The sequence below is a fragment of the Lepus europaeus genome, chromosome 19 (assembly GCF_033115175.1).
Source record: "Lepus europaeus isolate LE1 chromosome 19, mLepTim1.pri, whole genome shotgun sequence".
NCBI lineage: Eukaryota > Metazoa > Chordata > Mammalia > Lagomorpha > Leporidae > Lepus > Lepus europaeus.
Window position 1 is genome coordinate 304,532 of NC_084845.1, and position 25,224 is coordinate 329,755.

General features: G+C 46.9%; 1 protein-coding gene across 6 annotated transcripts in view; it reads left to right on the forward strand.

Annotated features, from left to right (window-relative positions):
* ZNF329 (zinc finger protein 329) overlaps positions 1-25,224 on the forward strand; it is a 47,805-nt gene that overhangs the window by 15,663 nt on the left and 6,918 nt on the right. For all 6 annotated transcript variants that reach the window (XM_062177449.1, XM_062177452.1, XM_062177454.1 and 3 more), the window contains 3 exons: positions 9,224-10,923; positions 17,521-17,610; positions 23,990-24,066. In XM_062177449.1, coding sequence (XP_062033433.1) covers positions 9,224-10,860 — 1,637 coding nt within the window. In that variant the 3' untranslated portion in view covers positions 10,861-10,923; positions 17,521-17,610; positions 23,990-24,066. The remainder of the gene's footprint in view (positions 1-9,223; positions 10,924-17,520; positions 17,611-23,989; positions 24,067-25,224) is intronic.

Sequence of the window (25,224 nt, forward strand, 5' to 3'; positions counted from 1 at the left end):
ACTTTGATGTAATAGTTTTAAGTTCTATGTTAAGTCCTGTGGTCTATTTTTAATTTTTGTGTAATTTCCACTCTTTATGATCAGTCTTTCGTAGGGTGCTTTTTATCAGGCATTTTACAGGTAGTATTAAATACCTTTATAAGTAAAATAATTCTAAAGCTCTGAGTCCATGTAAAGAATAAAAGGAAAGGCATTTTTATTAAGAGATGTTTTTGTATTTAAATACTTGGACATAGATATCCAAGAGGGCATAGGGAGCAGTCATGTAGTGGAAACTTTACGTCTGGGCTACTGCTGTGGCATAGCAGGTAAAGCCACTGCCTGCAGTGCCGGCAGCCCATATGGGCACCAGTTCAAGTCCTGGCTGCTCCACTTCCGATCTAGCTCTCTGCTGTAGCCTGGGAAAACAGTGGAAGATGGCCTTGGGTCCCTGCACCCATGTGGGAGACCCAGGAGAAACTCCTGGCTCCTGGCTTTGGATCTGCCCAGCTCCGGCTGTTGCAGCCACTTGGGGAGTGAACCAGCGGATGGAGGACCTCTCTCTCTCTCTGTCTCTAACTCTCTGTAACTCTACCTTTCAAATAAAAAAACTGTATATCTGGATTAACAGAAATGGGACAGTCAGAATTTATTGGCTTCAGTGAAACTGGATGAAGTGAGGACTGGGTAGATGCTGCTCTAACAGTGAATGTTGGGGAAGACACAGACTAGATGGACTAACCAGGAGAGGAAGAGACTGTCTCGGTGGAAGCAGGTTATAATCATGTATGGTGTTAGGCAACCCAAGTATTTTGTCACTTTGTGTTGTGACCAGAAGCAGCACTGGGGCAGCTTATCACAGAAAGTAGTTCTCCAGTCATGAAGTGTCAGCATGTGCTGGGACAACATTCAGTGTGTGGAAAGCTTTGTGGAGCTCACCTCCAGTGGTGGCAATGGGAAGAGGACAAGTTACAGAAAGAATCAGTAATACAGTGGGTGTCAGAGAAATGAAATGGTGGCCATCTGAGGGCAGGGTCAGGGTGAGTGGAGGGGTGGGAAACAAAGAACTCCCAAAATGCATGAACAAAGTCAAGATTAACTTTTTTTGCAACTTAATTTTTGTGTCTTTGTTCTCCTAAAAATAGATAAATCTGTAGGAGGGCAATAATGAGACATTATTTAAAAAATATTCTCAGTTCATGAAATTCAGTTAGATTCTTGCATTAAATGCTCTAATTTAATAATGTTTTCCCTGACCTGTCCTTCTGTATACTTGTGATCATTTGTTACCTCACTATGATACTCAGGCCTTTGTTGGCTGAAGATTTCTCTTTTTCTTTTTAGTATTATTATTTTTTTGACAGGCAGAGTTAAACAGTGAGAGAGAGGGAGACAGAGAAAGGTCTTCCTTTTCCGTTGGTTCACCCCCCAAGTGGCCGCTAGGGCCGGCACGCTGCAACCGGCGCAGCCAGGAGCCAGGTGCTTCTCCTGGTCTCCCATGTGGGTACTCAGGGCCCAAGGACTTGGGCCATCCTCCACTGCCTTCCCAGGCCACAGCAGAGAGCTGGACTGGAAGAGGAGCAGCCGGGACAGAATCCGGCGCCCTGACCAGGACTAGAACCCGGGATGCCGGCGCCGCAGGCGGAGGATTAGCCTAGTGAGCCGCTGTGCCAGCCGGCTGAGGATTTCTTAGTCTGTCGTGGCTGCTATAACAAAATACTATAAACTAGGTAGCTTCTAAACAACAAAAAATTACTTCTTACATATCCGGAGGTTAGGAAGTCTGAGGTCAGGGAACCGGAAGATTTGATATCTGGTGAGGGCTGTCTTTTGGATCATAGAAGGTGACTTCTAGCTTTTTCCTATACGGGGAAGTGACAAGGGAGGTCTCTGGGGCCTCTTATATAAGAGCACTAATCCCAGCTGTATGTGCTCTAGCCCCATGGACGTAATCCCCTTCCCCAAATTCTCACCTAACATCATCATCTTGAAGGGTTAGGATTTTGAGGAGAGAGACACATATTCAGATGATAGCTTAGGGTGTAATTAGAAGGGCTAATTTTCTTTCTTTTTTTTATTTGACTTTTCTTTTTTAAAGATTTATTTATTTTACTTGAAAGAGTTCCACAGAGAGGCAGAGGCAGAAAGAGAGAGAGGTTTTCCATCCGCTGGTTCACTCCCCAATTGGCCACAATGGCTGGAGCTGCGCCTGTCCGAAGCCAGGAGCTTCTTCCAGGTCTCCCATGTGGGTGCAGGGGTCCAAGGGCTTTGGCCATCCTCTGCTGCTTTCCCAGGCCATAGCAGAGAGCTGGATCAGAAGTGGAGCAGCCGGGACTTGAACCAGTGCCCATATGGGATGCCGGCACTTTCTCTGCTGCACCATAGCGCCGGCCCCTAGAATGGTTAATTTTCATCGAGAAGGGAGAAGTCAGACTGAGGAATGAGTAAATTCTGGGTAGTGTCTTGATTTACTGTAAGCATCCTTCTCAATGAAGGAACTTTTCCCCAAGGACTTTAAACAAGTAATATATTGTTCTGTTCTAACGTGCTTCAGAGTGAAACCTGCAGGAACTTCAGTGCACACGATAGCCCAGCATCATGTGAGCTGGTTCTTTGCATGGTTGCAGGTTTTGTTTCCCCAGCCCAGGCTCATCAGATGCTAGGAATTTCCCCTGCTTCAGTCTTTCTACCAACCTAACACCTCTGGAGCTATCCAGTATCCTAAGGGGTAGTACCATCAAAGTGAAAGGTATAGGTCATGCTGAGGGAAACTTGTCTCTGTACAGATGATAGCCTTCAACATCACTAGCACTGTTCTTTAAGGCTTAAATTACTTATGAGTATTACAAGTTTTTTGAGGTATAATTTATATACAGTGTGATTCATGCTGAGTGCCAAAATTCAGTGGCTTTTAGTATATTCACAGAGTTGTTCAACCATTACCGTTATCTTATTACAGATCATTTTCATCCGCTCAAGAAGAGACTCATAGCCTTTAGTACCTACTCCTTGTTTCCTCCCTAGCCCCTGGCAACCACTAATCTACTTTCTGTCTCTATGGACTTACCTGTTCTGGACATTTCATCTAAATGAAATCATACAGTTTGTGGTCTTTTGTGTCTGGCATCTTCCATGGTCCATGTCTTGTTGGAGCATGTCAGTTCTTCATTCCTTTTTAAGGCAGAAGAAAATTCCATGTGGATGTATCACATTTTGTGTAACTTTTCTTTCTTCTTTTTTTAAGATTTATTTACTTATTTGAAAGTCAGAGTTACACAGAGAGAGGTGAGGCAGAGAGAGAGAGAGGTTTTCCATCCAATGGTTCACTCCCCAGTTGGCCGCAACAGCCAGAGCTGTGCCGATCTGAAGCCAGGAGCTTCTTCCAGTTCTCCCATGCAGGTGCAGGGTCCCAATGACTTGGGCCATCTTCTACTGCTTTCCCAGGCCATAGCAGAGAGCTGGATGGGAAGTGGAGCAGCAGGGTCTTGAACCGGCGCCCATATGGGATGCCAACGCTTCATGCCAGGGCATTAACCCGTTGCACCAGAGCGCTGGCCCCCTCTGTCTGCTTTTTTAAAAAATAGCCATGCCAGTGAGTTTTATTTATTTATTTTTAAAAGATTTGGAGCCCGTGCTGTGGCATAGCCAGTAAAGCCGTGTCTGCAACGCTGGCATACCATATGGGTGCTGGTTTGTCACGGCTGCTCCACTTCCAATCCAGCTCCCTGCTGATGTTCCTAGGAAAGAAGCAGAGGATGGCCCAAGAGTTTGGGATGGCCCATCTGCTGGTTCATGAGCTCTTCCACGTGATATACCTGGAAGAAGCTCCTGGCTCCTAGCTTCAGTTGACCCAGCTCCAGCCATTGTGGCCATTTGGGGAGTGAACCAGCAGATGAAAGATTTTTCTGTCTCTCTCTCTCTCTCTCTGTAATTCTGACTTTCAAATAAATAAATAAATCTTTGTAAAAAGGTTTATTTATTTGAAAGTTAAAGAGAGAGATATCTTCCATCCACTGGTTCACTCCCCAAATGGCTACAGTGGCCCTGGGCTTGGCTGGGCTAAAGCCAGGAGCCAGAATCTTCTTCAGGGTCTTTCACGTGGGTGTAGGGGCCCAAACACTTAGGGCATCTTCTGCTGCCTTCCCAAGCACATTAACAGGGAGCTGGATCGGAAGTGGAGCAGCTAGGACACAAACTGGACCCATATAGGATGCTGGTATCATAAACAACAGTCCAATGACTGTGCCACAACACCTGCTCCTGTACCAGTGAGTTTAAAGTGGTTTCTCACTGGTGAATTTGTTGTTGTTGTTTTGACAGAGCATACTCCCAACTGCTGGTTCTAGCCCTAAAAGTCTTCAGTGGCTTGGACTTGGGCCGAAGTTGGTATTGGGAAACTCAACCCATGTCCCCACATTAGTGACAAGAACCCAATTACTTGAGCCATCACTGTAGCCTCTCAAGGTCTGCATTAGCCGGAAGCGGGAGTCAGGAGCCAAAACAAGTAATCAAATCCCTTGGCTGTGACTCCATTATGGGATGTAGGCCACCTAACTGGCCACTTAACATTTAGGCTAAATGACCAGCACCCTCATTGTGCTTTGGATTAGCATTTCGTTGTTGACACAAGCAGGTGGCTTACTTAACCTGCCTCTCCTCCAAAGTTTATATGTTGAAGCCCAGTCCTGGTATGATGATATTTGGAGATGAGGCCTTTGATAGGCAGTTAGGTCATGAGGGTGAAGTCTTCATGTGTGAGGTTAGTGCCTTCATAAGAAGAGACACAAGAGAGCTTGTTCTCTGTGCCATGTAGGGGCACAGTGGGAAGGTGGCCTTTTGCAAACCAGGAAGAGGGCCCTCACTGGCACCTGACCATGCTGAGACTATTTTAAATTTGGAAAGCAGCTCAACTAAGACAAAATCCTTTACTTATTTTAAGAAACTTGGTTCTTAAAAAAAAAAAAATTACTTCTATAAAGGGAAGGAGGACAGGAGGGGAGGAAAGAGGGAGGGGGGAGAGAGAGAAAAAGAAAAGGAGAAAGAATGAACATGCTCCCATCTGCTAGTTTGTTCCCCAGATGCTTACAGTGGCCAGGGCTGGGCCAGACCAGGCTGGAAATGGAAGCTGGGAGCTCAGTCCAGGCAGGCCTCCTTTGTGGGTGGCAGGAATCCAACTACTTGAGGCATTGCCTGGAAGGTGGAATGGGGAGTAGAGCCAAGACAAAAAAGATGGAGTCTAATATGATATATGTTCTAGATGTTAGTATATAATATTTTTCCTCATTTCTTGATAGTGTTTTAGCTCTTACTTTGATAAAGGAAGCAACTTTTTTTTAAAAGAATTATATGAAAGGCCGGCGCCGTGGCTCAATAGGCTAATCCTCTGCCTGTGGCGCCGGCAGACTGGGTTCTAGTCCCGGTCAGGGCTCCGGATTCTGTCCCAGTTGCTCTTCTTCCAGTCCAGCTCTCTGCTGTGGCCTGGGAGTGCAGTGGAGGATGGCCCAAGTCCTTGGGCCCTGTACCCGCATGGGAGACCAGGAGGAAGCACCTGGCTCCTAGCTTCGGATCAGCATGGTGGCCGTGGCACGCCTGCTGCAGCGGCCATTGGGGGGTGAACCAACGGAAGAGGAATACCTTTCTCTCTGTCTTTCTCGCTCACTGTCCACTCTGCCTGTCAAGAAAAAAAAAAAAAAAGATTTATATGAAAGGCAGAATTACAGAGGCAGAGGCAAAGAGAAAGAAAAAAGTCTTCCATTCGCTGGTTCACTTCCCAAGTGGTTACAACAGAGCTGGGCCGATCCAAAGCCAGGAGCCAGGAGCCAGGAGCTTCTGCCTAGTCTCCCATGTAGGTGCAGGAACCCAAAGACTTGGGCTATCTTCCACTGCTTTCTCAGGCCATAGCAGAGAGTTGGATCAGAAATGGAGCGGCTGGGACTTGAACTGGCACCCATATGGATGCTGGCTCTTCAAGCAGTGGCTTTACCCCTAAAAGCCCTGGGAGCAACTGTTAAAGATAATATGGACAGTTATTTTCTTCCTCAAGACTAATTTTCTTCCCTCAAGACAGGTGTCTTGCCAGGGCATTATCATAATTTTACTTCCAGAATATTTTGTATTTCACTCTCTGCCTTTGAAATAAATGAATCCTAAAAATAAATAAAAAAATAAAACAGATCATTCTGATATTTCTCCATTAAGCATAATGCTCACCTTAATTTCCTGTGATGCTGTTAACAATTTTTAGTAGGAGTCTGAGTTTTCTTTGGAGTACTTTATGAATTTATTGAGTTAAAGAGGTCTGTTACTTTAATCTGAAAGTGTTTTGTCCACAGGTCTGGGTGAGATTTCTTCCTGTCACTTTCCAGATGTATTGAGATATTGTGTAAGGGAGCTGTCTTTTGGTAAAGTGGATAATTGCATCAATAGCTATTATAATACTTCATAGTCGGGCCAGCACTGTGATACAGCAGGGTAAAGCTGTGGCCTGCAGCACCAGCATCCCATGTGGGCATTGGTTCGAGTTCTAGCTGCTCCACTTCCAATCAGCTCCCTGCTAATGTGCCTGGGAAAGCAGTGGAGGATAGCCCAAGTGCTTGGGCCCTGGCACCGACATGAGGGACTGGGAAGAAGCTCCTGACTTTGGCCTGGCCCAGCCCTGGTCATTGCAGCCATTTAGGGAGTGAATCAGCAGATGGAAGACTTCTCTCTTTCTCTGTAACTCTACCTTTCACATAAATAATAATAATTAATAATATTAAAAAATGCTGCATAATCCTTGCATTCCTAGGATAAATCCTACTGTGCCATTTTAGTAGCTTAAAAGTTTGAGAGACAGAGCTTCTTTCTTACTTTCTTTCTTTTTTTATTTATTTATAGGAAAGACAGAGTTACGCAGAGAGAGAAAGGTCTCCCATCCCCTGCTTCACTCCCCAGATGGCCGCAACGGCCAGAGCTGTGCTGATCTGAAGCCAGGATGCAAGAACATCTTCCAGGTCTCCCATGCGGGTGCAGGGGCCCAAGGACGTGGGCCATCTTCTGCTGCTTTCCCAGGCCATAGCAGAGAGCTGGATTGGAAGTGGAGCAGCCGGGACTAGAACCTGTGCCCATATGGGATGCCAGCACTGCAGGGCTTTAACCTGCTGTGCCACAGCGCCGGCCCCATTAGTCATATCATTTTAATCAAGTTAACAGTGAGCAATATGTTACATGATTTTTAAAAAAGATTATTTATTTATTTGAATGGCAGAGTGAGAGCATGAGAGAGGTTTTCCATCTGCTGGTTTACTCCCCAAGTGTCCACAACAGTCAGGTGTAGACCAGGCTAAAGGTAGGAGTCAGGGCCTTCATGCTGGTCTCCAACATGAGAGGCAGGGCCCCACGTGCTGGGCCATCTTCCATTGCTTTCCAAGGTACATTAGGGAGCCGCATCGAAGTGGAGCAGCCAGCCTTGAACTGGCACATCAGTATGGGGTGCTGGCATTGCAAGCAACTTCTTAATCCTCTGTTCCACAACACTGACCCCATTTTATATGTGTAAACTTTGTTTTGTTATCTTTATTTGGTAAGATGTTAAAGGCAGGACCTACTCTTGAATTTTTTTCTAGTGGTGGAATAAGATACATAATTACTAAGGGGTTCACTCACATTGAATTTATGGTTTGTCCAAATGAACTTAGGAGCAGTAAACGGTTTTATTATTGGAGGATTATCCGTCATTCAGTGAAACCAACAAGGTGTTTCTAAGGGCACATGCTTCATTGATATCCCAGGGTGTGTTTTTGTTTCATTTCAGTAGTATATGTAGCTTCTCAGTGATGGCCTGAAGAAAATTTGTAGATCACCTCAGAGGTCACCATTGTGATTGACCTGCTGCATGCAGCCTGTGTTCAGGATCCACAGGAATATATTCTTTAGTCTTATTTTTAAAAAATTGAGGGGCTGGCACTGTAGCATAGTGGGTAAGGCCACCGCCTGCAGTGCCAGCATCCCATATTACTCCCTGTATGAGTCCCAGCTGCTCCACTTCCCATCCAGCTCTCTGCTATGGCCTGGGAAAGCAGTAGAAGACGGCCCAAGCCCTTGGGCCCCTGCACCCAAGTGGGAGACCCAGAAGAAGCTTCTGGCTCCTGTCCTCAGATCGGTTCAGCTCCGGCCATTGTGGCCATCTGGGGAGTGAACCAGCAGATGGAAGACCTCTCTCTCTGTTTGCCTCTGCCTCTCCGTAACTCTGCCCTTCAAATAAATTAATAAATCTTTTAAAAAAATTGTTTATTTGAGAGGCAGAGAGAGAGAGACAGTCAGTTAGCAGCCATCCGCTGTGTTTCCTAAGTACCTGGAATGGCTGCGGCTGGGCCAGGACTGAAGCTGGGAGCTGGGAACTCAATCGAGGGCTCTTTTGTGGGTGGCAGGAACCCAATTACTTGAGCCAGGGTCTGCATTAGTAGGAACCTGGAATCAGGAGCTGGAGTTGGGGTTTGAAGCCAGGTACTCCAGTGTAGGTCTAATTTCATTTTACTTACTCCCCACCCCCCACCCCCCAAAAAAAAAAAAAAAAAAGAAAGAAAGAAAGAAAGAAAAAGAAGATCCAGTTATCTAAATATTTGAAGTCAAAGGAGTGGGGAGAAGGTGGTGAGAGAAAGATTGATAACAATGAAGACACTAGCAGCCATTTACAGATTCTGTGCATTGCCTTCTCAGAGCCTGTGATTTGTTTTCTTGCCAACCTGTGGGGCAGTCAGTGACAGATGTAGGACTCACCAGTCAGAGACTTCAGGTCACCAAGCTTGTTCTGTGCTCTGTTCTTGGAGGTAAAACTTTGAGCACATAGCTGGGGCAAGAACTGCTATTCAGTGCAGTTGTAAGTACACTAGAATTTGAGCCTTTGGGAATTTGTACTGATGGTTAGTAAGGATTGTGGGTGATGGGGACAACACCGTGGCTGAAATGGTAAGCAGTGAAGCCTTGCCTTTGGTCACTCCTGTCCTTGGTGATACTTGGTGATATTTATATGCAATACCACTTCTTGTACCTGCTCTCTAGTAGGATGAAAATGCTATGTGGTTCTTTTTGAATCTGTTCTTAGCTTTGTCCCTTGTTTCTCATTTACCTCTCCTTTGTATAGATGTGATTTCCAAAAAGAAAGCTAGTAAAAATATACTCCCACATGGGTGAGCCATCATTATTTTCTGTTCCGTTTCCAAATACAGCTTCATAGACCTAAGTTTGCCCTTTCTTTTCTTTTCAGTCTGGGATGTGAAACTGAAAATGATAACTCAGAATATTCCTGATGAAGAATTATCCTGTGATGTAGAAATGGAAGGATTTAGGACAGAGAGTCCCTGTTTCTCCACTGTAAGTGACAGTTGGGATTATGAGAACCAAGAGGAACATTTGAGGCAGTCAGCTTTAACCCAGGAGAAACCAGGGGCTCAGGAAACAAGTTGTGAATGTCCTGGTTTTAGGGAGAATGTGAATGCAAACTCAGACCTTTCAACACCTCGGAGAGTTCCTATAACAAATGGCTTTCATATACATGACTCAGATGTTCAAAGTTTGGATTGTGATCTAACCCTACACAGTTGTCCCCAAAGTTATACGGCTAAGAGAACCAACAACAGTGATGCCTGCGGAAAATCCTCCAACCATTCCATGGAAGTTTTACAGCTTGGAAGAAATCAAATGAAAGATAAATTCTATAAATACCCCCAAAATGTTAAATCTTTCAATCATTTTACCTTCCTTGGTGATCAGAAAATAACAAAAAGAGCCAAGAAACTGTATGAAGGCAAGGACTTTGAGGGCATCTTTACCCTGGGTTCATCTCTTGATGAAAGTAGGAGGAGTTACCCTGGAGAGAAGCCATATAAATGTACTGAATGTGGCAAATGCTTCAAACGGAATTCCTCTCTTGTTTTGCATCACCGGACTCACACTGGAGAAAAGCCTTATACCTGTAGTGAGTGTGGAAAATCCTTCTCTAAGAACTACAACCTGATTGTGCATCGAAGGATCCACACAGGAGAGAAGCCGTACAAATGCAGTAAGTGTGGGAAAGCTTTCAGTGATGGGTCAGCTCTGACACAACACCAGAGGATTCACACAGGTGAGAAGCCTTATGAATGTGTAGAGTGTGGAAAAACCTTCAACCGCAATTCTTCCTTGATTTTGCATCAAAGAACTCATACAGGGGAAAAGCCATACAGATGCAATGAGTGTGGGAAACCCTTCACTGACATTTCCCACCTCACTGTGCATCTCAGAATCCACACTGGTGAGAAGCCCTATGAGTGTAGCAAATGTGGGAAGGCTTTCCGAGATGGTTCATACCTTACCCAGCATGAGAGGACCCACACTGGAGAGAAACCATTTGAATGTGTGGAATGTGGAAAATCCTTTAATCGCAATTCTCACCTCATTGTGCATCAAAAAATCCATTCTGGAGAGAAACCCTATGAATGTAAAGAATGTGGGAAAACTTTCATTGAGAGTGCATACCTCATCAGGCACCAGAGGATTCATACTGGCGAGAAGCCCTATGGCTGTAACCAGTGTCAGAAACTTTTCAGGAATATTGCTGGCCTCATCCGGCACCAAAGGACTCATACTGGTGAGAAGCCCTATGAATGTAATCAGTGTGGCAAAGCTTTCAGGGACAGCTCCTGTCTGACCAAGCACCAGAGAATTCACACTAAGGAGACTCCATACCATTGTCCAGAATGTGGGAAGTCCTTCAAGCAGAACTCTCACCTGGCTGTACATCAGAGACTCCATAACAGGGAGGGTCCCAGCCAGTGTCCTCAGTGTGGGAAAACATTTAGAAGGAGCTCATCCCTTGTCCGACATCAAAGAACACACCCTAAGGAGCAACTTGTGGAAACATAATTAATCTGGGCCACCTTATTCTCTCAGTTTTGCAGAAAATTCTCAGAAACCTTCATGAAATAGGTATGTCTTCAGATGTGACTCTTCCCTGGTCAGTGGGAAAGAATTCTTTAAGCTATCCAGTGGAATTGATGAATATGAAACATTCTTTAGCTATATTGTTAAGTCTCTTCATTAGGGGACTAACATAGAAAACATAGGAAGGTAACAAATATGTAAAGTGGTTTCAGAGATTGTTTAGCCTTTATCAAACAATAGCAAATACACTGGAATAAAACATGAAATTGTGAGGAAGGCTCTTTCCTAAAGATATTCAAAAACTTTTGCATCAGAATACTTAAACTGGAAAGAACCTATGAATATATTCAGTAAATAATTGGTATGAGGAATTTTTTAATAGGTATTACCCACCAATTGTATATGAGTAAATCCTTATTAGACTCAAACCTTGTAGGTATAAACAGGAAGAGAAAGAAACTTTTGGCAGGAGCCTTTACTGTTCTGTTTTCCTTGTATTAGCAAAGTTGTACTGTAAAGAGATCCCACACGGTACTTCACCCACATAAACCACAGAATTTTAGATTTTTTCTTTTTGAATATATTTCTGTGTTAGACTCCTGCCAGAATGCTGAGAACTCATTTCAGAAGGGGAAACTGAACAAAGAAATTGCTTGTGAATGAACAGTGAATTTATCCCTCTTAAGACGAAAATAAGCTTGTACTAAGATGGAAAGGTTGCTTCCAAGAAATGTGATATGTTTTAGTTTTTGAAACAAAACATCAGTTATGTTTACATGATCACCCTCTCCTTCCATTGTCCTAATTTGTTGAATTTGGCCACCCTGCACCATAATTATAAAGGTTTTATTGCCATGTTGCCAATGCTTATTAAAAGGTTTACTATCATTATGGCCATGTAAAAAATAAGTGCACATGGATATAGATTGGAAGTGGATGATGGAGAAATAAGTGGTTTTCTTTGGGGACTGGAAGTATGTATTTTCTTTTCTTCTACAAATCCTGCATTGTTGGTATAATTAATTTGATAATGAATAAAACATGAAGCCAAAAGGAAATGAATTTGGGGTTTCTTTGGACCTTTGCCAGTAGGGGCTAGTCAGGGCTACAGAGCAGCTGTAAATAGTGATTGGGGTGGCGGGAGGTGGCGGCAGTTCAGGCCAAAACTTGTATAGAATCAGAGTATCCTGCATTCCAGGACATGAGAATCATTTGCTTCTTGGGGACTTGGATTATGAGGGGAATGTCCTTGTGGAGAGGAGGGTGGGTCTCCTTGGAGAATGGGAGGCTACAGAGCTGTCTGGGATGACCCTCAAAGCCCTGTGAATGGATCCTCTTGGAATTTTGATTTGCTCCTTCTGTTCCATGACTTCCTGGGGAGGCAACATCAGGTTGAAGGCCACTGCACTAATTAGGCTGTGAGTTGAATGAATTAAGCACAAAGGCATTGCAGGCTTCCCTTTTGGGTTCCCTCCCAGCAGGAACAACCATTGGATGAGCCCAAAGAGGAGGAAGCAGGGTGGCCTTGTCCCTCACTGGCTTCAGTGCAGCAAGAGTACACTCCATCTACTGACCCCTGCCCCTTCCTTGGTTTTAAATCTCCACTTGTCCTTACTAGAGTTGAGTCCAGTTCCTGAAACCATACTACAAACCTCATTGAGCCCCCCTTTGCAGATTGCCTGCTCACGTGTGTGTGTAAGTTATTCTTTGTTTGTGAAAATGGTCCTTTCATCAGATTTTCAAAGAGTAGGTAAGAAATTCTGATTTTTTTGTTGGAGTTGTTCTGAGTTGCCATCTCCAGACAGAGTATCCTTGGGAATATACCTAACCACAGCGTTTCTGAGCTTCACGCATGCCTCTTCCAGGACAGTGATAACAGAAGGAAGGGGCAAATTTTTTAAAATTAATTTATTTGAAAGAGTTACACAGAGAGAGGAGGAGAGTCAGAGAGAGAGAGAGAGAGAGGTCTTCCATCTGCTGGTTCACTCCTCAATTGGCTGCAAAGGCCAGAGCTGCGTTGATCGGAAACCAGGAGCTTCTTCTGGGTCTTCCACATGCGTGCAGGGGCCCAAGGACTTGAGCCATCTTCTACTGCCTTCGCAGGCCATAGCAGAGAGCTGAATCAGAAGTGGAGCAGACAGAAATCGAATCGGAGCCCATATGGGATGCTGGCACTGCAGACGGCAGCTTTACCCACTACGCCACAGCACCGGTCCCAAGGGGTAAAATGTTGCATGAGTTTGCCCACCCCCTCTTGTTCAGGTGTACCTGCCTTCTGTGTAAATTGCCTGACTACTCCCTAGATACATAGACTGCAGTAGGAGGGGAGGGAAAGAGAAAAAACTTCAAAGGAAGAGAAGGAGTAAGGCCGCAGCATCTAAAAATATTCCTGCTCGCTGGTTCTGCAGACTCAATCTGATCTCCTCTCTGACATTCTCAGTCTCAGCACTGAGCCATCATGTCTGCAGGGTTCTTCACCAAATACTCCTTTTGTTCCAGATGACAGGCAGAACTTTGAGTTGGAGTTTAGTTGAACTTTGAGAAATTTAAAAGGATACCATCAGGGGCCGGCACTGTGCTCACTAGGTTAATCCTCCTCCTGCAGCGTCGGAATCCCATGTGGGCGCCGGATTCTGTCCCGGTTGCTCCTCTTCCAGTCCAGCTCTCTGCTGTGGCCCGGGAGTGCAGTGGAGGATGGCCCAAGTGCTTGGGCCCTGCACCTGCATGGGAGACCAGAAGCACCTGGCTTCTGGCTTCAGATGAGCGCGATGCGCCGGCCACAGCGCGCTGGCCATTGGAGGGTGAACCAACGGCAGAAGGAAGACCTTTCTCTCTGTCTCTCTCTCACTGTCTATAACTCTACCTGTCAAATAAAATAAAAATTTTTTTTAAAAGACACCGTCACACATTTATTGTGTATGCAGTGACTACAATGCTTCTCTAGATAAAAAGATACTCCTCCTCCCCCAAAAGAAAAAAAATTACAGCTGACCAGATAGTTAAGATTTTTTTAGAGGATTTACTTATTTATTTGAAAGGAAGAGATACATATAAGGAGAGCACTTTCATCCCCTGGTTCATTCCCCAAATGGCTGCAACAATCAGAGTCAGGGCTCAGGATCCAGATCTCCCATGTGGGTGCAAGTGGCAGGGGTCTAAGAACGTGGGCCATACTCCACTGCTTTCCCAGACACACTAGCAGGGAGCTGGATAGAACATGGAGTAGCTGGGACTCAAACCAGTACCCATAAGAGATGCTGCACTGCAAGAGAAGGCTTGACCTTCCACACCACAGTGCTGGCCCAAATAGTTAAGATTTAATGACAAGTTGTAGGACTGGAATGAGCTCGGTCTCTGGTGTTGGCAGCAGCAAGGTTCTGAGGCTGTGACTTGGTGCCTCCATGGTGCTGAGATTCTGAGGTCCTGGCCCTCAGGGTCCTGCCGAGAAGGGTTTCAGGCAGACGTGCCTCTCTCCCAGCTATGTCTGGTGTTTTGGTTGTGGCTGCATGGCATGCATCACTTCCTTTTGAAAATAGGCAGGGGCCAGGGCTGTGGTGGTTAAAGCCCTGGCCTGCAGTGCTGGCATCCCAACTGCTCCACTTCGATCCAGCTCCCTGCCAGTGTGCCTGGGAAAGCAGTAGAGGATGGCCCAAGTGCTTGGGACCCTGCACAAACGTGGTTGTTGGCCGGCGCCATGGCTTAACAGGCTAATCCTCCGCCTTGCGGCGCCGGCACACCGGGTTCTAGTCCTGGTCGGGGCACCGGATTCTATCCCAGTTGCCCTTCTTCCAGGCCAGCTCTCTGCTATGGCCTGGGAAGGCAGCGGAGGATGGCCCAAGTGCTTGGGCCCTGCACCCGCATGGGAGGCCAGGAGAAGCACCTGGCTCCTGGCTTCGGATCAGCAAAATGCGCTGGCCGCAGCAGCCATTGGAGGGTGAACCAACGGCAAAAAGGAAGACCTTTCTCCCTGTCTCTCTCACTATCCACTCTGCCTGTAAAAACAAACAAACAAACAAACAAACGTGGTTGTTGCAGCCATTTTGGGAGTGAGCCAGAGGATAGAAGACTGAACTCTCTAATTGTCAAAGTACATTTTTCAAAAAGAGAAAGGAATAGGTAGCCTATGTTAGCAATCTCACAGAGGAAGAGGGCAGCCAGCATTGGCAGCTACGGTTAAAAACCCTAGTTCTGAGAGAGACAGTAGAGAGGATTGGGGTAATGGTAGAGGAAGGAGGAGAAGGGAAGAGAACAGGACCTGGAGAACTGGACAACATCCCACCCGTTGGAAGGCAGTGATGTGAAAGGCACTGGGTGGAAGCCTGGCTGGGAGATGGTTGTGCTGCCTGAGGGATCCTGCCTGTGGGTGACTGGTAGGATGGGAGGACCTGGTGGATTGCGTTTTCCAGAAGGCTTTCCAGAGATTTGTGTGGATGTTTTCTAAACCTGCAGCCAGGAAAGTACATTGACCAAGACTGTCATTCTAGCTGTAATCAGGCTCTTCTAAGCCCTCTTTTGCCTATAGAGGTCAATTTTTGGGCTTTCCTCTCTGTCCGTGAAGGATCCACCTTGAGCCACAGTGTTGCTCATACACTCCCCTTGCTAGTTCTTCTAGACCGCTAACCTTCCCCACTTAGATTAGCAAAATCCTGCCCCTGCTTTGTGTCTGACCAGCCTTGGTACCTGAATTCCTCATCCCCAACCTTTGATATCAGCCTGCTCTGCCTGTGATTCTGTTCAGTCCAGCAGGAATGCTTCCTTATCCCTCATGCTTTCACCTGACCCCCACTTGGTTTAAAGTCTCCACCCCCCTTGTCCTTACTAAAGTCCATTTTCTGAAACTGGACAAAATCATAATATGGCAGTGCCCCCCTCCTTTTATTTTTATTTATTTATTTATTTTTTTGACAGGCAGAGTGGACAGTGAGAGAGAGACAGAGAGAAAGGTCTTCCTTTGCCGTTGGTTCACCCTCCAATGGCCGCCGCGGTAGGCACACTGCGGCCGGCACACCGCGCTGATCTGATGGCAGGAACCAGGTGCTTATCCTGGTCTCCCATGGGGTGCAGGGCCCAAGCACTTGGGCCATCCTCCACTGCACTCGCTGGCCACAGCAGAGAGCTGGCCTGGAAGAGGGGCAACCGGGACAGAATCTCGTGCCCCGACCGGGACTAGAACCCGGTGTGCCGGCGCCGCAAGGCGGAGGATTAGCCTAGTGAGCCGTGGCGCCGGCCCTCCCCCCTCCTTTTAAAAATTTAATTATTAGATGTTGCCGTTGATTTCTCAACAATGTTGCAGTGGATTCGTTTCTGGGAGGAGCAGCGTGGTGGGGGCAAGAGGCGCGGAGGCACCACACAGACCCCAGGAGTCGGGTGAAAGCAGGCTTGAGGCGAGCAGCCCGCAGACTCGTTTATTACAGTTGGAACAACATCTTATATAGCCAAGACCAGCCAATCTGGTCAAGGGGCGGTCTATGCCCCAACCAATCACAGCCTGTTGCCAGGCAGGCTCCATTGTTAGGTGGGTTTCAAAGCCATTCCTGAGTAACTGACACTCGCTTGCCAGTGGCCACCTTGGCATGGCCTTCTCATTCCACCACAGAGACTCCCCAAATATTTGCAACAGCCAGTGCTGGGCTAGGCTGAAGCCAAGAGTCCTGGTCTCAGATCTGGTCTTCCACATGGGTGGCATAGACCCTAGTACTTGAGCCATTGTCTGCTGCCTGCCAGGGTGTGCATTAGCAGGAAGCATGAATGGAGAGCAGGGCCAAGTCTTGAACCTAGAAAGTCCAGTATGGGATGTGGGCACCCTGAGCAGTGTCTTACCTCTGTGCCAAAGGCCTGTCCCTGTAGCATCCCCCGTGGATAAGGTCTGCCCCATGTGTAGGTGGGTGTCCTCGGCACCAGACAAGCAGAGCAGTTCCTGTTCCTTGCTGGTAACCGCTAGCCTGATTTTTGACTCCACATTTTGTGTAGAATCACAGCGTGGACTCATCCATGTTGCTCCATGTGGTTGTAGTTTATTCTCATTGCGCTGTTATCACTGCGTGGACACACTTTAACATATTTATCCATTCTGTAGAGCACTAGTCCTCCTCTGGGTGCGGTTTTGCTCCCCAGGAGAGGTGTGGAGACAGGACCAGGAGAGTGCCTGATGCAGCCAGGGACGCTCCTAAACATCCTCCGAGGTGCGGGATGGCCCCCACAGCAGTAATCCAGCCCAGGCCAGTGAGCAGTGCCAGCGTTGCAATGTATACATTTCTTGTCCATGCTTTGAGAAGAATGAGCCATCCCCCCCACCTCCCCCTCAGCATTTGGGACAAAAGGCGGTCTCACGTTTCCAGAGGTGTATATTCATTTATAAGTTGGGGTTCGTGTCTTTGTTGAAATGTGTGTGTCCTACAACATACTCAAATTCCAGGGGGCCGGGCTGGGCACTCCCTTTCAGCATCTGCTGCCCTCACGTAAAATACAAACATGTTATTTAGTGTTAACATCAATGTCCCTGCCACTTGGTTTCACGTTTCAGATTCTGGGATGGGTTCATTTCCAAACCAGCCACAGCCATAGGAGAAGCACCCTGAAGAAGAGGTATCTATTCCAAATTAGGAATGAGTCCACATAGTTTTTTGTATTTTTCTTTTTTAGAAACTGATTTCTCAAATGAGTAATGAAAATAATTAAGTTACAGAGGATGGACACTCCTGACCTAAGAGGAGATGCTGCTATGTGGACTGGGTGAGTTTTAGATGGGTCTCAAGGTGGTTTGGTCCACTAGGGTTGTTTAGTCCTGGGATGAGAGGAGCATGTGACAGAGAGGAGATCCTGGATTATTGAGATGGGTCCCATTTAATCAGACTTGGAAGCAGAGAACATTGACTAGGGTTAGATGCAGAAGAAGGTGGGGAGATTGGAAGTATGAAGACTACCTGCTTTTCATCTTGTAATGGTGGAGAGAACCAAGAGCAAGAATTTTGGCCGCCCTAGAAGCTGATAGCAAGCAAGAAAAGGGAGACATCAGGCCCACAACGACATTGGATTTGATAACAACTTGAATGAGCATGGAAATAAATTTTCTTCCAGAGCTTCAAGATAAGATTTCAGGCTAACTCTGTGTGTGTGTGTGTGTGTGTTTAAGATTTTATTTATTTATTTGAGAGGTAGAGCTACAGAGAGAGGGAGAAATGGAGAGAAAGGTCTTCCATTCGCTGGTTCGCTTGCCAGATGACTGCAGTGGCTGGAGCTGAGCCAATCTGAAGGCAGGAGCAGGGAGCCTCCTCTCCATCTGTAACACGGGTACGACTTGGGCCATCTTGCACTGCTTTCCCAGGCCATAGCAGAGAGCTGGATCAGAAGAGGAGCAGCCAGGGCCAGCGCCTAGCGGCGCCGGCATACCAGGTTCTAGTCCCGGTCGGGGCGCCGTATTCTGTCCCGGTTGCCCCTCTTCCAGGCCAGCTCTCTGCTATGGCCCAGGAGTGCAGTGGAGGATGGCCCAAGTGCTTGGGCCCTGCACCCCATGGGAGACCAGGAGAAGCACTTTGCTCCTGCCTTTAGATCAGCGTGGTGTGCTGGCCGCAGCGCGCCAGCCTCGGCGGCCATTGGAGGGAGGGTGAACCAACGGCAAAGGAAGACCTTTCTCTGTCTCTCTCTCTCTCACTGTCCACTCTGCCTGTAAAAAAAAAAAAAAAAAAAAGCAGCCGGGACTTTAACTGGCACCCATATGGGATTCCAGTGCTGCAGGCAGAGGCTTAGCCCATTATGCCACAGTGCTGGCCCCAGCTGACTTTTAAAAATTATATAGTTTTTTTCCCCCCAGCAGAGTGAACAGTGAGAGAGAGAGAGAGAGAGAGAGAGAGAGAAAGGTCTTCCTTTTTCCGTTGGTTAACCCCCCCAATGGCCGCTGCGGGCCACAGCAGAGAGCTGGACTGGAAGAGGAGTGACCTGGACAGAATCCAGTGCCCCGACTGGGACTAGAACCCGGTGTGCCGGCACCACAGGTGGAGGATTAGCCAAGTGAGCCGCGGCGCCGGCCAAAATTATAGTTTCTAAGGTGAACAAATTTCATGTATGTCATATATACAGATTCAGAAGCATAGTGAAACTTCCCACCCTCCCTGCTCCTTCCTTCCTTATTATTCTAATTTTTACAATGAGCTATTTTCAGTTTCTTTTATATTCGTAAGATTTATGAGGCCAGAGCTGTGGTGCAGTGGGCTAAGGCACCATCCGCAGTGCTGACATCCCATGTGGGCACCGGTTCGAGTTCTGGCTGCTCTGCTTCCAGTTCAGCTCCCTGCTAATGAGCCTGGGAGAGCAGTGGAGGATCAGACGGAAGACACAGGAGAAGCTCCGGCTCCTGGCCGCGGCCTGGCCCGGCTCCTGGCTGTGGCCTGGCCCAGCCCTGGCCGTTGCAGCCATCTGGGAAGTGGGCCAGCGGATGGAAGGCCTCTCTCTGTCTCTCCTTGCTCGCTCTCTGACTTTCAAATAAAGGAATCTTCTTTAAAAGATTTTTTATTTATTTACTTATTTTATTATTTACTTACTTAATTAAGTTAGATTTTATTTATTTACTTGAAAGGCAGAGCTACAGAGCGAGGAGAGGGTGGGGGCCGGAGAGAGAGAGAGAGGAGGGAGGGAGAGAGATCAATCTTCCATTGCTTGGTTCAGTCCCTACATGGTCACAATGGCAAGGTCTGGGGCATTCTGAAGCCAAGAGCTTGGAATTCCATCTGGGTCTCCCGTGTGGGTGGGTGGCAAGGGTCCAAACACTTTGACCATCGTCTGCTGCTTTCCCAGGCACATTAGCAGGGAACTGTATTGTAAGTGGAGCAGCTGGGATTCCAACAGGTGCCCACATGGGATGCCAGCATCATAGGCAGTGGCTTATAACCCAGTGTGCCATAGCACCACCACCCCTGCCACCCCACCACCCCCCGCTGCCCAGCTGACATTGTGATTTCAGCAAAACCTACCCTGACTTCTGACCTCTGGAACTGTGGGATGTGTTTTTTTAAGGTGCTGTTTGGGGTAATTTGTTATGACAGCAAGAGACAGCTAACAGGTGTTAAAGGAAATCCTTTCTCCTGACCTGCCTTGCACTCTGTGACATGTTGCTTGCTGAGATTCCAGGAAGGCAAGTCAAAACCTCACAAATCAGAAACAGAGCTCCCTTGGGGCAGTACAAAAGGAAAATTCTCAGTCTGTAGCAACCCTTGTGTTGGGGATAGCAAAACTGGTTGTAGGCTGTATCTGCTTCAGTTCCCAGAGAGAAAGCTGAGAGATGAACCATGAGAGACACAGGCAGACCTCTTACAGGTCTGCCTGACTCAGGGCCGTATTGTAAGTGCTCCTCTCTAGCTCAGGCCTTCTCCTGTCCCCTACAGGCCTTCATTAACACAACCATGAGGAGCAGCCGCTCTGGACGGCTGAACGGTGGCCTCCCAGTTACGTCTGCATCCTAACCCCTGGAACTCATAATGCTGGTTTAATTGGCAAAGGGACTGCACAGATGTAATTAGATTAAACCTTGAAATCGGTGATTATGCTGGGTTATCTGAGTAGGCCCTAAGTGGAACCATAAGGAACCATAAGGGGGCAGGCAGGAGGATCAGTAAGAAGAGACTTGACAATGGAAGCAGGGGTGGGAGCTGATTCTTTGAAGATGGAGGAAGGGGCAAACGAATGTGAGTGGCCTGTGGAAGAGGAAAAGGCAAGCGAATGGGTTTCCTCGAGAGCCACCGGGAGTGAGCTCTGTCAGTGCCTCGACTCTTGGCTCAGTGACAGTGAGTTTGGACTTGGCAGAGCTACTGAGAGAATGCTGGGTTCTAAGCCATGATGTGTGTGGTCATTTATTTTCTCAGCCATAGTTAACTGACACACTCCCCTTGCTATTTCTTTTAGACCTCTAACCATCCACACTCTGTTAAGTATTCAGTGTGTGTTCCCCTGCCCAGTAAGTTAATGAATTTTTTTAAAAAGGAAAAAAAAAAAACAAAAACCTTCTTTTGATCTCTGTCTACTTGAGAGTAGACATGGCCTACTCAGCCAGGTGCCCTTTGGATACAGCCCTGGATTACAGAAAATTAAATCCTATTAATGAGCAGCCATTAGTGAAATCTCAGGAAAATTAAGGAAGAGACATCCCTTACCTCTATTCTCATTTTCCTCCCCATTGGTTGGCCAAGGGGAGGGCACCTTTTGGCATCATACAACAACTGGAGGCTAAGGATGTGTGGAATTCCAGACGGGCTCTCCCATGCAGTGTGGAGATTTTTGATATTCAGAATATGGAAATATGTTCCTCCTTTGATTAATCCACATCCTTTGGCTTCATGATTGAGTAACACCTCAAAGGAAAGGAAGAAGACAAGAGTTTAAATACAGGCCGGTAAAATGGTCAGTTGTGATTGTTACGAGAGCCACGAGGAAGGATGGAGTGAATGAGGGAGGATGGAACCCCTCCACCTCCATCTTGGAGTATGTGAGAGCACGGTGGTCCCCTGCTGGGTTGGCAGTTCTCCAAGCACAAAAGGATGTGTAGGTTTCTCAGGAGCACAGGACTCTGATAAAATTCAGTTCTGTCTAATCGTAAGTTTTCCTTTCTCCTGAATGACATATCTAGGAGTGCGATTTCTGGGCCGTGTCGTCTGTTTATAAGAAACAACAGAGTTCCTTTGCTAAGTGCTCGCACCGCTTTGCTTTTCCCGCAGCAACAAATGAGAGCTCCTGTTGCTCTGTGTCCTCCTAAGCATGGGATATGTCACTTTTATTACTGTTGTCACTTATTATTATTGTTGTGCCAGTCAGCATAGGCTGCAATATGCTGTGGTAAACAATGGCAGTAAAGAATCGTGGAGGCTTCTAACCCTAATGCTGTGGCTTGGCTGCCTGTACTCCGTGTTGCCTTCACTCTGGGGCCCGGGCAGCCTCCCGCTACCTCCGGAATCACTGGCCTCACGCAGAGGGACAGGAGGACAGTGGAGTCCAGGCTCCAAGGGTTCCCTTGCAGAAGCAGCATACCACAGTTGCCCTCGCCTCTCCCTGTCCGCGCGGTGAAGTCCCGGGGCAGGGCTGTGTTCCTGCCTCAGGAGGCAGCAGATGCTTCCAGCTGCAGTGTGGCCGACCACGGTCGGCTTCATAACTGCGTTTTGGCAGGCGACAATGTGCTAGCAAGTAGTCTCCAGTAAGGTAACCTCCCTGGGCACATTTCCTCCCGGCTTCTCCCCCAGTTCCTCAGAGATGCTGGGGAAGTTCTCATGTCCTGGCCTCTGAATTCACTGTCTCTGGCTACCCTCTTCCCCTTACTTCCTTACCTCCTGCAGGTCTTGTTTTGCTCCCTTGCTGGACCGTAAGCACCTTGTTCAGTTTCCTGCTGTATCCTAGGCCTTAAACACTACATAGCAGGTATTCAGCCCATGATTGTAGAACTAAAAGCATGACAAGACAATGAAAAATTGGTAGCCATACTGTCAGGTATGTTTTTTTCTGATTCTGACATTATCTTTGCTTGGGGGGGGGGGGAGTGGGCACAGGGGGAAAGAATTGGAATGTATGGGAAGAGGATGAACCTAAAAACACAGTATGCAGAATCTCACTTGTAACTAGCAGTCGTCAGTAATGTCTTGCAAAGTGTCTTCTAGTTCATTTGTTCAATGAATGTGTATTTGATAAAAATCTCAGGTGTTAACAGATTGAATCCCTGAGGGGCTAAGGGTGAGCACTACCATGTGCTTAGCATCATGGAGCTGTCCGGAGCAAGATGGACATTCACCAAGTATGAAAACATCAATATGGGGCTGGCTCTGTGGTGCAGTGGGTTAAAGCCCTGGCCTGAAGCACCAGCATCCCATATGGGCGCCGTTCTAGTCCCGGCTGCTCCATTGGTGTTGTACAGTGGGTTAAGATGACTTGTGACTTCCCTTGTGAGTTCCAGTTCAAGCCCGAGTGTTCTCCTTCTGATCCAGCTCTCTGCTAATGCACCTGGGAAAGCAGTAGAAGATGGCCACTGCCACCATGCCATCCCGAGAGACCCGGAATGAAGTTCCAGGCCCATGGCTTTGGCCTAAGTCCTGGCCATTGTGGCCATTTTGGGGAGTGAACCAGTAAATGGAAAAGCTCTCTCTGTCTCTCCCTCCCTCCCTCTAATTCTGCCTTTCAAATGGAGAAATCACAGTGGAGAAGACCATACAAATGTATCGGTCCTTCAGCCACAGCTGTTACCTCATTGCACATCAAAACAAATTCTGAAGAGATCCTGTGAATGTAGAGTGTGGGAAAACTTTCACTGAGAGCACCTAGCTCATATGGCTGTAACCGGTGTCAGACTTCAGGGACATTACTGGCCTTATCTGACGGCAGAGGACTCATACTGGTGAGAAGCCCTATGACTACTCAGTGTGGCAAAGCATTCAGGGAGAGCTCTTCTCTGACCAGTCACCAGATGATACTCGCTCAAGAGACATCTTACCCATGTGTCCAACGTGGGAGAAGTTTCTGGAGCAAATATGCTCCCAATAGACACCAGAGTTGGCACATGGGAGTGACACCTGTGGGGATACAGTGAATATGGGTGGCGGTGACTGTTTCAAATTCTTTTTGCTTACTCAAAAATTTCATATTGTAGAGAAATTATTTGAAAATAGAAATAGTGCAGTTGGGGGCTGCCTGCAGTGCCTGCATCCCAAATGGGCACTGGTTCGAGTCCTGGCTGCTCCACTTCCAACCCAGCTCTCTGCTATGGCGGGAAAGCAGTAGAAGATGGTCCAAGTCCTTGGGGCCCTGCACCCACATGGGAGACCTGGAAGAAGCTCCTGGCTCCTGGCTTCAGATTGGCGCAGCTCCGGCCATTGCGGCCATCTGGGGAGTTAACCCGCGATGGAAGAGTCTCTCTCTCTCTCTTTCTCTGTAACTCTGCTTTCAAATAAATAAATAAATAAATAAATCTTAAAACAACAACAACAACAAACCTCTCAGCAGCAGCTCTGCCATACCCAGGGCATGCTGCCAAGAAAGAAAGAAAAAAGAAAGAAGAAAGAGAGGAGAGAAAGAAGGAAAATAGTGCAGGTATTCATCCCTTAATCCTTAGAACAGAAACCCTTGAGACATTTTGTCTTTGTAGGAAATTGGGAGAAGTCCTCTGCGGTGTTGCTGAGCTTACTGGAGAGAAACCTTGGAAATACAACAACTAAAGATATGGTATGTTAAAACGTTCAGAGATTTAATTTTTGCTAAACAAAAGACTGCGACATATCATGATGAAAGGTTTAGAATATTGGTGTCAGGGCTGATAGAAGGGGTAAGGTGGCTGATGGAGACTTCTTTTTGATGTCATATTGTGCAAATGTGTATTCAAAAGTTATTTAAAAAAAGGAATGTAGAAGTCATTTAAACTGGACTCTTGTCTTTGCATCATAAGATTCAGATCATGTGGCAAGTTTAGGTTTTCAGTAGTAAGTCTTGCTGAAACTCTTAGATAAAAATAATACATATTGGAACTAACCAATATAGAGTGTTTTTTCTTTAAAGATTTATTTTATTTATTTGAAAGAGTTACAGAGAGAGGTAGAGACACAGAGAGAGGTCTTCCATCCGATGGTTCACTCCCCAGTTGACCGCAATGGCTGGAGCTGCGCTGATCCAAAGCCAGGAGCCAGGAGCTTCTTCCGGGTCTCCCATGTGGGTGCAGGGGCCCAAGGACTTGGGCCGTCTTCTACTGCTTCCCCAGGCTGCAGCGGAGAGCTGGATCAAAAGAGGAACAGCCGGGACTAGAACTGGTGCCCATATGGGATGCTAGTGCTTCAGGCCAGGGCTTTAACCTGCTGTGCCACAGCGCCAGTCCCTATAGAGTGTTAATATAGGAAAAAACCCTCAAGACAGTACCCTCTTGTAGTGCAGTAAGAAAAGTCAAACAAGACAGAAAAAACACACTATATTCCATATAGGAAAGCTATAGTCAGGGTTAATCTTCCAGAGTGACTCTGATAGAAATATAATGTGACAGAGTGGGAACTTGGCACAGCAGTTGAGACTCCTGCGTCCCACATCATAGTGCCTTGGTTCAAGTCAGCTCCATTCCGATTCCAGCTTCCTGCATACTCTGGGAAGCAGCGAGTAATGGCTCAATAGTTGAATCCCTGCAACCCACATGACATACCCTGACTGAATTCTCAGACAGGCTAATTCCCAGTTGTTGTGCACTTTGGTGGGTGAACCAGCAGATGAAAAGAAAAACAATGTGAGCCACGTTATCTTGAATTTGTTTTAAAGATTTATTTGAAAGGCAGAATGACAGACAGACTGATCTTCCATCCACTGGTTCACTCCCCAAATGGTTACAATGGCCAGGATTGGGCC